The sequence below is a fragment of the Chaetodon auriga genome, chromosome 23 (genome assembly GCF_051107435.1).
Source record: "Chaetodon auriga isolate fChaAug3 chromosome 23, fChaAug3.hap1, whole genome shotgun sequence".
In the NCBI taxonomy this organism is placed as follows: Eukaryota; Metazoa; Chordata; class Actinopteri; order Chaetodontiformes; family Chaetodontidae; genus Chaetodon; species Chaetodon auriga.
Genome location: NC_135096.1, coordinates 12,177,235 through 12,190,734, shown reverse-complemented (window position 1 = coordinate 12,190,734; position 13,500 = coordinate 12,177,235). Strand labels below are relative to the sequence as shown.

The 13,500-nt window shown below is 44.0% G+C and overlaps 1 protein-coding gene across 5 annotated transcripts in view; it reads right to left on the bottom strand.

The window, feature by feature from the left end:
- Window positions 1-13,500, bottom strand: part of LOC143316018 (interleukin-1 receptor accessory protein-like 1) — a 230,477-nt gene that overhangs the window by 27,364 nt on the left and 189,613 nt on the right. For all 5 annotated transcript variants that reach the window (XM_076723686.1, XM_076723685.1, XM_076723683.1 and 2 more), the window contains one exon: window positions 2,728-2,860. In XM_076723686.1, the coding sequence (XP_076579801.1) occupies window positions 2,728-2,860 (133 nt within the window). The remainder of the gene's footprint in view (window positions 1-2,727; window positions 2,861-13,500) is intronic.

Genomic DNA, 13,500 nt, shown 5'->3' with positions numbered 1-13,500 from the left:
TAGGATATCTGTCCTAGAGATTTCTGCCTTCATTGGAAGACAATGGAAGTGAATGATGGAATTAAATTTGAACAGCTTAAAACACTGAAAAATAGCGTTTAAATTTTCAAAAGCGACATCTCTTTGCAGAAACAATGCCTCTGTTAAACTGGGCAATACACAAACATCACTGGGAACAGCTGGAACTACTGGACTTCCTGCCAAAATCAAAGAGAAAGTCTCTGTGAGAGCGGTTGTTAGTGAGGTCTGCCGATATCCACGGTGTATGTGTTCTAGAAAAAGATATTGCTGATACATTTTTCAATGCTGTGAGCTCCATAGCAGCTGTGGTGCAAACAGAACTCACACACAACTTGGAAAAATAAAGCCAAAGCTACTTGCATTGCTAGATTCCTCCAACCTGGGGACACTTCCTTATGATTTTGTTTCCTTAGTTGATAAATTTGATACCCTTCCTTCACATTATTTTCAGAAATTTCCCTGGTGACAACAACAGTGCAAAAAACACATTCTTGAGGATTAAGAAATTCCCTTTCAGTGCTAAAACTCAACGTTACGACATCTGAGAGACGGTGACCACACCGCTGCACTTAACACACAGCAGCTCCGCTACTTTATGTTCATTTTGAAGCGACACCTTTCCCTCGTGGATGTCTGTCAGGATATATATTTTGCTTATTTGATTCAATTTTCGAATCCTCTTTCCTTCAGGAAGTCTTTGCTGTACTCCCATTTCACCCGAAAATCAGATCATAATCAACCTATCTGTGTGGATCAGGGTGAAACATAATAAATAACAAACAGTGCTTGTATGTTTTTGATCAGAGACGGTTAAGCAGTTGTTATCTACCCCCAGTAAGAGTGTCTCTATTGTTTCACACACGTTAAAATACTGAGGAGTCTTCTATTGATGATCACGATTAACTATCCCTCTGAGGAGGGGCTCATCTGAGGACGAGCACTCTACTCCAGCTTTGATTGACCTTCACTGCCTGAATATCAGCTCATCATCTAGAAACAAAATGTGGGCGAGGCACACTGTCGCTCCATTGTTCTGCTCTTGTCACTGCACCAAACAGAGAGACTGTGACCTTTTCCAGATGGCCAATAATTATAATAAGTGAAGATCGAGGACCCTGTGAGTTTGGTAACAAATCACACGTGTTATGACCCGCCAATCATCTGGGCCAGTTAATCAATAATCAAAAACTCTCTTCATATTGTGGTTATATTATCATTATCCCTTGACTTTTTAATCCAGCACCATAATTGGGTCAAATTTTTCATTTGTCCTGGGCTATGGTTTTATGACCACAAGCAAAACTAATGACATTTCCATCAGCTTCAGCTCGTCTTGTTTGGCTCTGCTTATTCTGTAAATTACACAGCAATGTTGTGCTGAATGCAAAAGCAACGTTGACAGTCAAAGGCCAAAAAAGAGTTATATCACAGACTGATAGGATCAGCCATACTGAGTAAAGGCCTTTTCTGCTGAAGAGAGGCAGGAAAGGGAGAGAGAGAGAGAGGAAGTGACACACAGCAAGTGCTCAGACAGGTGAGCTACCGGGGCGCCCCAGTTTGTTCATGGTTAATTTTAATTTAATGAATAAAAATATTCTGGATGAGTTCCCGATGTCAATGTTTTCAAAAAATAAAAAAAAACCTCACTTCATCCTTCTCTTCTTCCACTTCTTCCAATATGACCTGAATGCAGTGTGAGCCAAAACAAAGAGCCCCCACTCTCAGAAAACATCGACTTGTCATTCAGCCAAATGCTGAATGCAAAGTTGGAATAACCTGGAGCTATTTTCTGCACAGTCTGGCTTCTCCTGATCAACATTTCTTGACTTTTCTTCACACCAAACATTGCCGTTTCAACCGCAAATGAAAAATCCATGCCGCTGCTGGCCGACATGAAGTTATACAAGAAGGTGTCATCAAAAAAGACCAACTGTATGTGAGGAAAAGGATTAATGTGTGTTTGAAATTTAATGCTTCCTGTGAGTTCAATAAACTGGAGATCGCATGTTTTATATAGCAGCTGAAAGTGGAGGAACGCATCATAACCAAAAGCAACAAGAGCTCTTCTTTAAAAAAGCAGCTTCCTACCAACCAATTAGACGGCGCTGCTGGATGGTCCACCAGCTTCAGGCGCTGTGTCTGGCCGACAGCTTTTCACCCGATTTAGGAGTATACAGACTGTTTCCAGTGATGAGGGTGAGCCAAAAGATGGAGGTCACCCAAATGGAAATGGTGGAAAACACGGACATTCAATTGGAGTTTCCATCTGCTGTTATTGCCTCTGCTCATATTTCAGTGCAAAGTAATCGCTGATCACTGATGGAGCAGTGCTTGACCTGTGCATATATATTGTGCGTGATAAAGAATTCATAGCTATCTACATTATTAAAGAGCCACATAAAACATTCATGAATATCATTTAAACGATAGCTTGGAAGTGAAAAGTTCCTTCTATTGTTCCGTCTGTTGACCGATGTGTGGTCACACGGTTGTGCTAACTGGGTTTAAATAGGTGTTTACTGCTTTGCTGTAATTTGCTGCTTTTGCAGCACCTCATAAATTGGTTGTAATGTGTCGCCCAAGCTCTTCTGTAGCATTAACAGGTTTAGAGAACGTGCATCGAGCATGCCATAGATTCATCTCTTAAATCCCAATCGCCATTAACAGACCCGTGATCGGCTCAGGTGTGCTGTTTGAAAGTCTTACTTGATGTCGCTCTCCTGAACCCGCTCCTCATCCAGATCCTCAATGAACTTCTCCCCCTTCATCCAGTAGATGAGCGGACTCACTTCTCCGCTGTATCCAAAGAAAGCTCTGCACGTCAGGTTGACAGGACTTCCTGTTGAGGCAAGAGACAAGATGTGAGACAACACCTGGTGTTGTGGCTATTTTCTGATTCTCAAATTAATAAATAGCCAGATTTTCTTATGTTGATATGATGAACAATTGTTGATGTACAACCGACACCAAAGCCATTCTTTAGTTCCCCGGAAGTGATTCTAAAAGGCAAGAGGCATCGGCCTCGTATGATGCACCCATTGTTTTCATTGTTAGTCCACATACCTTTGAAGATGCGTGTTAATGCATTAAGATACACCGTCCTCACGTTTCCCAGCATCAATGCACATCAACTCATGGGAAAAACTGCACAGTGTGTTGCACTTATTTACTAGATGGGATGTCATCTTGTAGGTTTTGCACCACCATCAAAATCCGCCGTCTTTAAAATGCTCATTCTGTAAATGAAGAGGGAAAAGCTTCACAGTAAACACTTTTTCCCCCACGTTATTCCAGCAGCATCTAAGCAGAATTGGCTGGACGACAGGTGTTGCTTGAAACTTATCTGGCCTGCACACGGCCAGCTGCAGCAGATCAAAAAATAAAGGATCACAACATCTGTAGTTTTCCCACCGTGCCCTCAGGTGGTGGACAGCTGATGCTGAATCAGTGAGTAGCAGCCCTGAATGCCAAGCCTTACATGTGCTTCTTGTTATTAAATCTATTCTTTTCCAACTACAATGTTTTACCCTTCAAGCCTCCATAACTGCCTCCTTGATTGCACCACTTCCTAAAACAGTCCCTCACTCTCCAGAGGTACCATCTTGAAACATCCCTGACCCTTTTTTAATTCCCTGACGGCCTCTTAAACTTTAAAACACTCTCTTGAACCCTCTTTCACTGCAACTTCTCGGCACTGCTGTACCTTCATAAAAGCTCTTACACTCTTCGGCAGCCTCATTCTCTGTCAGACCCTACTTTAAAATTTCAATCATTATCTTCTGCAGGAAGTACTTTGGAAAATTTTTAACACGAAAGCACAGCACAGCTTTTAAGGACAGTGATTTGTACAATTAATTAATTCCTATAGCCGATGTAAAACACTCAGTTCAAACCGATTCCTCCCTTTTCTACACACACTATGCAGCAGTTCAAATTGCACATTATCAACTCAATTATAATTGGAGACCCTTACAAGCATTTCTTGTGAAATCAGATGTCAAATGCGATGCACATAGCTTTCCGTGTCCATGTGACCTCTGAACAAAAATAGATGGAGATAAAACGGTTGTATATTTGACAAAAATGCTCACATTTTGAGCATGCATGTAAAGAAGCAGGATTTGTAAAGCGACATTCATTTTTTTTCCTCTTGGGGGGGGCGGAACAAGCTCACAAAACCTTATGAAGTTGGTGGAGAGCGTGCGAGCAAACAGTTGGCATACACAGAGCAATATTAGCATTCGTTTGCTCTATTCACTCTCTGTTTGGCCGTTGTTTGGTCTTCATTGACTTCTTAGGGAAATATCTGGCTCTTTAGCAGCTAAATGTATCCATGCCAAATGTTAACATTACAGTCAAAACAATGAGCTGAAAGAGGCTAAAAAGCTTCATTACTGAGGGGAACTGCACAGTCGAGTGATCATTTAACCAATCTCATCCATCATCAGTTGGTCGTTTGATCCATTGCTTCAACAAAATTACTGATCAGTGCAGCTTATAAGTTTAAATGAAATCTCTGTCACCCAGGTACTACACAAGCTGCAGCTTTAATTGGCCAAATGCGGATTCTTGGGAGCATTTAAAATGTATTTGTACGGCAGCAATAGCTGAAGTTGAGGCAGGTGAAACAGAAGCACTGAAAGAAATCCCATCTAGCAAATGCAAGACTGCAAGAGAACTGAAAAAAGTGCAAGAGAGAAAGAGAAAAGTCATTTGAGGTCATTTTTCTGTACTAGAGTGCAGTGCGATGTACAGATAGGCTTCCTGGGATGATGAGAACTGTGAGAACAGAGGGGAAAAGCGCATAGACACATATCAACAGACTAACCCCCTGCCTGAACATCAGCGGAGGTTCTCCTCTCTGCTTGGCTCACTTTGAACACACATCCTATGTGACTGCAGACAGATAAACCTCTTTAAAACCTGCTTTCTCTCTCTGCCGTGGATTAGAGACCTCTTATTCTTATCACACGCATGCTGCAGCCGACGGCACATCCACGAGTGTGTGGCCTCTGCTGCGACGGGCTCACCGGGGGGAATGAAAGAACCATATCATCAAAGCCTGGGAATGACTCTGATCTATAAAAAACAAAAAAAGCAGCCGATGATCAAGGGGGCTCCACCAGTTGTGCATCCAGGAAGGCAAAAAGGTGATTCAGCATCTCTTCATTAGCGCTCCTTGCTCATTGGCCCTGTGGCGAGGACTCAGAAGTCTGTGAGATGGGAGATAACTGTGCCGTATAATTGGGGACTTGCTAGTTCAAAGATAATAGGGATTTTATTTTACCAAGGCCTGCTCTAATTTTGCCCTCTAGTGCAGTCTAGCATGCTCAGATGATAGCTAAAACGTTAACAGGGAAAATCTGGTCTGGAGATTGAAAAAAGGCCCTGAGTTGGAGAAGGGTTTTGCATTTTGTCTCACGGCTGAAGCAAAAAGTTGCCCACAGCTGAGAGACAAGGGGTGTGTGTGTGTGTGTGTGTGTGTGTGTGTGTGTGTGTGTGTGTGTGTGTGTGTGTGTGTGTGTGAGGGAGGAAGAGACAAAGTGTCTTGAGGATGCTGGGATCTGTCCTGGACCACACACATACACATATTGCTATACTTGCCACTTCCACCAGGGGTCTCTGTGGTGCTATAAAGCAGGAGAACCGGTGTGCAGGAGGAGCACATAAAACAACAACAAAAAAAAGAAAAAAAAAACAAAACACACCATTTTGACAGGTGCAGACAACAGTAAAAGGAAACACGGATCTTCTTGTGTGCCACCTTTGATGTCAAGAGGCTTCACCCATGGATCCGAACAGCATGTTGTGTTGTAGCATTGACAGCTCCACTGCTGCGCTGAAAACAGCCGTGGTGTCACTCTCCAAGACTTATTCCAAAGGCTTCTTCATGCATATGGCTGCGCGTTGTTCCCTTAACGACGGCGTGCTAATTTGTGCCGGCTTTACTGTGAGCAGTTAAGCATAAGCGTACGGAGGATGTGTGCTCTGTCTGGGAAATGCACCAACAGCCATGCAGGGATTTAAGTGCACAGATTCAAATCCCAACCTCTGGTCTTGGTCAGGGGGGTAAAGTGAGTCTTAATGCGATTGTCTCCTCTCTCTTATCTCCCTTCGCCTCTAAAGCATCTCTCTCAGTAGCTGCTGCTGCAGGACGGAGACGTCAGCAAAGATTCCCGCGGCTAAGCAGACAGGCTGGAAGCTATGAAATCACGAAACGCCACAGAGGAGCCGAAAACCAGGGAAAGGGAGACAGAGAAGGACAGAGAGAGCAGGCATGCACGCATTTCTGCATCTGTGTGCATGTGGTGCATGTGGAGGTGTAGGCTCGCGTGAGAGAACGAGGGCGTACGTTCATGTCAGTGTGGACGTGAATGAGAAAAAACAAGGAGGAATCTCACACACATGGGAGAGAACAAACCATTCCTCATGGACAACTGAAACACTTCCCACACAAAGTGAATGGAACATCCTATGGCCCTTGTGGACTGAAGATTACATAGATTACAGATCAGTACATCCGTATGCAGTTCGTGCACCATCCACGTCGAGTTAATCTACCAGCGTTTCCTCATTCAGAACCAAACAATCCAGCTCTTGAGTAGGGAAGCCTTTCTTTCTTTCTTTTTTTTGTTTTTTTGCTTTTAACAGCCTTGAATAAATTAAACCCTGCAGCTAGCAGGAATAATACTTCAGAGGGAAGAGACTGAGCTTTTCAGAGTTTTTTGGGAAAGGGCATTTGCAATCGTAACGGGAATGAGGACACAAATAGCTTCTGTTTAATGTTTTTGGTGCGATGCAAAGCAACGGAGTTTGCAATTAATGACAAATCGTGCTGCACAAGAACAGCACACTATCTCAATTACTGGTAATCTGCAAGCAAGTTTGAGTTCTCTGCAAGCTGGCTTTTATACTATATTGGTATTAATGGAGGCCGATGGCTGCGAGGAAGATTGAGTAAGACAAACACATGAAAAATTAAAGTTCAGTCTTGCAGCTGACACAAACAATCTCACTACCACTTCTATTTCTGTTCTGGAGCTTACAAGCATATCAAATGGATGAGAGGTCCTTTAAGTGCTCAGAAAAATCTAAATTTGAATGCACAACTCCATGACAATTGGGCAAATCTGCTGAGTCTGTCCGTGCTGTTACGTGGTAATGTTACGTATGCTTGACTTACAGCTAATGCAATGAAACACACTTCACAGGCACCAGATCTTAATCCAACTGTATACCAATGAAAGACTTTGGAGTTATGTGTTTGACTGTGATCTCCACACACGACGTGAGGTTCATCCCTCCATTAGAGTTCCAGAAACCAGGGGAATCTAAGCCAAGCAGCAGTGAAGCTGTCCTGGAGGCTCACGGTGGTCCAAGACCTTACTGGGGCACTTTAATTTGGGCTTTCATTGAATCTGTGTGTACTCCTGATTGTATCAAGGTAGAATGTCAAAGGTATTTCTTCAATCGTAAAAGGCCTTAGCCTTTTTGCTTTGGACAAAATAAACAACATGTGCTTTTAAAGTACAAACCAAATCTCTTTGCAAAATGCCAGAATGACATTTCTGCCACTTCTGGCATTGGTGGAAAACTCCGCTTTTCCGCCTTCATCCAGCCGAAATGATATTCCCTCTACTCTCTAATTAGTCCTTCCTTTAATGCAACAGTCTGGGCTCCACATAAAAGGACTTGAAGATTGCCCTGTAGCTTGTGATCAGCAGGATAGTGAGCGACTGATCTGGACTGAGAAGAAGCCCAGGAATTGAATCAGTGGATAATATGATTGTCGATGGTGAAAGGGGGTTTCCCAGATTCGGCGGGGCATCTGGGCAGCGTGAAGCGATTCCAGAAAACATTTTTACAAGCTCTGAGCGAGAGTGCACTTTATCTTCATCATCGGCTCCAGCGCAAGTTCCAGGCACTGAAGGGTTACACAAGCGATGAAGCAATGTAATTGCAGAGGCTGGGTTGCATCGGCATTGCCAGACGTGGAGGTTTAATTGTCTCCCTATTCAGAATTCACTTTGTTTTGTTTATTCCAGCCTCTCCAATCAAGCATTGTCAGGCAGCCATTGACTGTGCCGTGTTCAGTATTCATTTAACTACGCCCCCCTTGAATATGGTCAGTCTCCTTTCATTCATGCTTGGCATTGTGCCTCATTACGACTAAGCAGACAAACTGCTCCCGTGACTGATTAATGCAGGTAAAGCAGACATGAAGAGACACAATGTTTCAAATGTATTTTTGAATTGTGTAAGCATGTTAATTAACACGTGGCAATCGTAATAGCAAACGCTCAAAGATGTGTTGTGAAAATACTACCGTCTCTGCTCCGCGTTACTCCAAGGTTGTTTCTACAACTGATATAAGGTGGTCCTGCTGAATATTACAAGGCAGTAGGAAACAGACAGGCTGGGGGTTCGGTGAATAACAAGTCCAATTTGAGCCCTGTGGAACAGAGCATGACATTTGCAAAGATCAACACCCACTCTTTGCATTGATGTTCTCATAACACAATGTTCCCCAGCACAAAAGCAGCCCCTATTATTGCCGCCCAACCCGACGGGGAATCATTACCAATGTTAAACCTTGTGTTGCTTATAATCTTGCGTGGAGAAGTCACAGTTGAATTCTCCTAATGAAAAGCTAATTGGACATTAATGAAACACTTAAAGGGTACTTCAGAAAACATTAGACAAATGCCACGTTGAATGGAGGAAACACGGTTAAAGCACAGTGTGAAAGCTTTAAGTGCTGCACCTATTGTGTCTTTACTGGTTGTTGTTCTGCATCAGTTGTTTCTAGTATTTCCTATTAGTCTCTCATCCACCCATTTCCTGGTCCAAATACATGTACTGAGACACAGACTCTCAGTCTGGAATGCAGATGCTGCTGTTAGCTGAGAATTAAAAAAAAAAGCTTCCCTCACAGCACGAAGGCAGGGTTTGGATACCAACAGGACCTGAACGCTGCCTGAGCTTTGGTGCAGGACTATGTAGACGGTAGAGGGGCTCCTGGAGGGCTGATTGCAGAATGACAAAGCCATCCAGAGAATCCCAAAGCGGCGCCATGTAGTTTAGCTGATGGAGGGCCAGAGATTTTTTTGGGGGGGAATTTGGTAGGAAGGGAAGCAAAAGAGACATAGACACAACGAGACAAAGACCGAGGCTGACAGCACTGAATAGCAGGCTCCTCTAGGCCTTGCTGGGTCACCTTTGAAGCGTGCCGACACCCCCAACAGTCCCATTTCCTAGCTGAAGCTCCCTGTGGTTAGATGCTCAGCTTGGGCCCACTTTAGCAATACTTTCAATGAGTTCTTCCCTGAAGTATTCTCTACCTCCAGCATGCTACAGGACTGCAAACTACCTCTGCTTCTGTGAAAAGGAGGTTTTCTGCTCAAGAGGTCTCAGTCTCCATCCAGCCTTGCTTACGTACACTCGAATTTGCTTGTTACTGATGAAATGTTATGACTCATGGCAGGAGCATGGCTGACTTTCAGGAGCTGCCGAAACTATCAAATGCTATTTCTAGCCCCAGTCTGGCTCGCTCGTGACAAATTACAGCAGTGTAGAATTGTGTTACTCACACCGACGCATGCTAAAACAGGTCAATGCACTCCCAGCGAAGGGAGTCACTTCATGTGCATACACCTAAAAATCCCAGCTTACATTTCAGATGCTGCATATGAAGATGTCTTTATGCTGAGGTCAGATGACACAATCACTGTAGAACTGACCTGATGCATGATGCCACACTTGGTTTCGGATGTGCTAGATACAAGTTACATACACATTATATGTCTTGTGCCAAAACTATGGGTGTTAATCTGCTGCCACAACTGTCTCCACTCTTCTGGGAAAGCTTTCCACAAGATTTTGGAACCCGGCTGCAGTGATTTGCTCCCATTCAACCATAAAAGCACGAGTGTGCTCGGGCATGGTGGCTCATGGTTGGCGTTCTAAAATCATCCCAGCTGTGGAGAGGCCTGCAAAGTTCCTCCACACCGAAGTTTGGAAAGCACGGCTTTAATCAAGAGGCATTATCATGTTGAAACAGGAACCAAAGGGCTGTCATAAAGTTGGAGGAAACACAAGGAATCACTCTGACCATCATCCCTTACACTGTATGCTGACATGTTCAGGGGTTCACAAAAGCATTGATTGGATGTACCTCATTGCAGCAGAGTGGCCCCCACCTCCTAAGCCATCGGTGAAAAGAATCTAGTCCCTAAATGGTCTAGTGGAGCAAACTCACCAGCCAAGATCAAGACAGCTTACCGAGCTGAGTGAGTGAGAGAGAATGAGACAGAGGAAGAGAGAGAGAGAGAGAGTAGTGAGTGGAGAGCAAGAGAGTGCTGCTATATCCATACTCTCTCCTGGGGAGTCCGTGTAATGAAAACAGGACACAGCAGAGCGGTTGGGACTGTAGGTGCTTTTCCCAGCGTTTCAGCAGGGCACCGCGTTGGATATCTGCAGCGTGTGTGAGCCGAATGAACGGGGAAGTCAGGAAGCCTGAGTGAGGCAGCGACGTGATGGGAATGAGAGGAGCAGCGGTTTGAAGAAGCAGGAGGAAAAGCTACTGTAACTTATCGCCACGAATCAAGAGAAAAAAGGGGGGGAGGCGGTGTTAGCGGGTTTGGAAATCATTGCATCACATTCCTCCGGGGGGACGAAGGGAAAAGTGGAGAAGTGGGTTTACATGGTGTGACTGTGGCACTCCAGTAGTAGGAACGCATGTACTGAAATGTTCTCAGAAAAACACATGTGGAGATGAGATGTGGAAGCTGCGGCACATTTTCCTTGAATTTTTATTTTGCCTGTTCCAGACGTGCGCGAAAGACCGAAAAACTGGTTCTCCTTCAAGCCTTTCAAGTCAGGCTTTCCAGCAGGAATTTCAAGTGAGATTTGCAAATGACTTCACATAGATTTTAAAGTAGGTACGCAGCAGCAAATGGTCCTTTAAATTTTTGATAAAAGCGGCACTAATATTTTTCTCATGTTTACAAAGAATCAAATGAATGTGTAATGTGAAATGTGTCGCTGGTTGTGACTAACATAAATATCACACAACTCTGCGCTCCTCTGCAGTTCTTTTTGACCTCATCCTCGGGTCATTATTTTGGTTTTATCCACTCCTTGACCTCATATTCAGCAGCACAAGGCAGGTGCCTCTTTTAGCAAAAAGCTCTGCTAAACCCACAGCGTGCCACGTGTCCGGCAGCAGACAAAACGAGCAACTGGCTGTTGAACGAAGCCAAACGTAGCGAGATGAAGAGCAAGCGCTCTGCTCATGTTTCTCCATGTCTGCTGCCTGTTCGCTAACATGTTCACCATTGCAACTTCATGAGGTAATAATATGTCGGATGTTGGTTTTTCATGCTTGTTGTGCACTTCCTGACCCTAACCAACAAAAACACTTACAGCAGCTTCATCGATCAGTAATGATTTTGATTCAATGTTTGACTTTTTCTGTCGATTGACTAACTGCTTATTTGACTTAAAATGTAGTGTTATTTATAGGTACAGATGCTTACTGTACTGTGAAACATCAATAACAGCACATCGGCTGTTATGACTGCTCCATTTATTTCATTGTTCATTCTTCTTTCTGATCTCTGCTCATCCTATTCATCTCCTCTTGCCTTTGTCTTCTCCCTCACCTTTCTTCCTTCTCTCTCACGCCTTGCAGCACGTCTTGGGAGAGCCTCGTGCATAAACAGCTTTTTTGTAACGAGTGCCGAAGCGGGACAGGGACAAACAATGGGACTGTGTGACAGAGGGGCCGCGAGGAAGGAGAGACTCTGCGGGAAGGACGCAGAGGGAAAGGTTAAAGCTCTGGTGGGAGCAGGCATCATCTACACAACGTCCTGCTGCTTTCTCCCTGTCTGTCATGTTCACAGGAAAACACAGCGTGAGAAGTCTGCCTTTGTATGTGTGTGTGTGAGCGAGTGTGAGGCGTTCTGGTGCACAGGCAAGATATGTGGGTCGATTTGTATTTCCTCTGCTTCTGTCCTTCCAATTTGCATGAACATATGGAGGTAAATAAATTCATGTTCACGTGTTCAAAAAGCGCATTTTGGGCCATTTGTCATGTTCCAAGTCTGGCAGCAGCGCAAAACTGATAATGTGTATTTGATAAATATATGATGAGAAAACATGTTTAAAAACCCTCCATATCCAGCTGGAAAAATTACCATAAGATTGACACGAGTGTCTGGGGACGACAAAATGTCACCATGATAGCAAATATCTGCCACGGAAAAAGCCGACATGATTTGTCCTTGGGGGCCGCTGACATGACTGGTTGAATGGTGCCTTTGCAAAATAAAAGATTTTAATGTTGTAAGTTCAGGAAGGTCATCGGGCCGTGATTGTTGAATGTCAGATCGCCACCAGAATGAAATCAGAGCCTTGTGAACGGCTACCTACAGCTAATAACCTTTGAGGCATACTCTCCAATGACCTGATATATGGGGAAATCACATTTAACGCCAGTCAGAGAGAATAAACCCTCGGAGTCCATAGCTCACCCTCTGATTATTCAGAAATACATCTCAGCTTGGGCTGTGGATAATCGAATTGATTTGCTCGTTCCCACCCACGACTCCTTGCTGCAGTATATTTTCCTTATTAAGCACTCTGGTGGTCCGACCATTCTCTTGCAAGGTTTGTGCTGCGAGGAGTGGACGACGTGCGTACACAGATAGTGGAATAAAGCAATTAGAAGAGACAGTCTGACAATTTTTAGAACTTGAAATTATCCTAATTTCTTGGAATCTTGTTTCAGAAGGCATTACTTGAAGAAATGTGGTTTGGTTTCTTCTGACGGAAGTGGTGCTGCGCCGAGCCTGCTGTGACGCCATTTAATTTATAGTTCTTCTTTATCAGGGTGAGCATCTCTCTAATCCAAGGCTGCTCCTGTCTGATCCTCTATGCCAGACTGAGAATACACAAGCCAGACTGCTGGAGCCCTGAATCTGTGGTGTCCTGATGGCTGTGAAGCTTGCATGCACCGCTACCAAGCCGTCGCTTTATTATCCCCGTTCTTCCCTTCTAAAGGTGACATTTGTCTAACTGTTCAATCCCTCTCGCACACAGCACAGCAGTTTGGGACCTATTCAGCTTTACGGTCCTGCTTTACAGTATGTGTGCACTGAATTTTGAATTCAGATAAGAAATGGCACGTCTTGGAACTGCTGGGCACTTAACCCCCCTTGCCATCCATTTAATTAAAAACAATACAATAAATTACAAGCAATGCTATCAAGAGGTGGAAGGGAGGGAGCGAGAAGAGGAAGTAACTGGAGGCAAAGTAAATTATGACCTTATACCGGAAAACATTATAAAGGGGGGATATCATGGTGTGTGCATAAATTTAAATGTGCAAGTGCTGATCTGTCAATCATGCAATGTTGCCTGGATGCAACAGCAGGGGACTGGGAATTAGTATGCAGCCATATTTCATGGTTTATGACA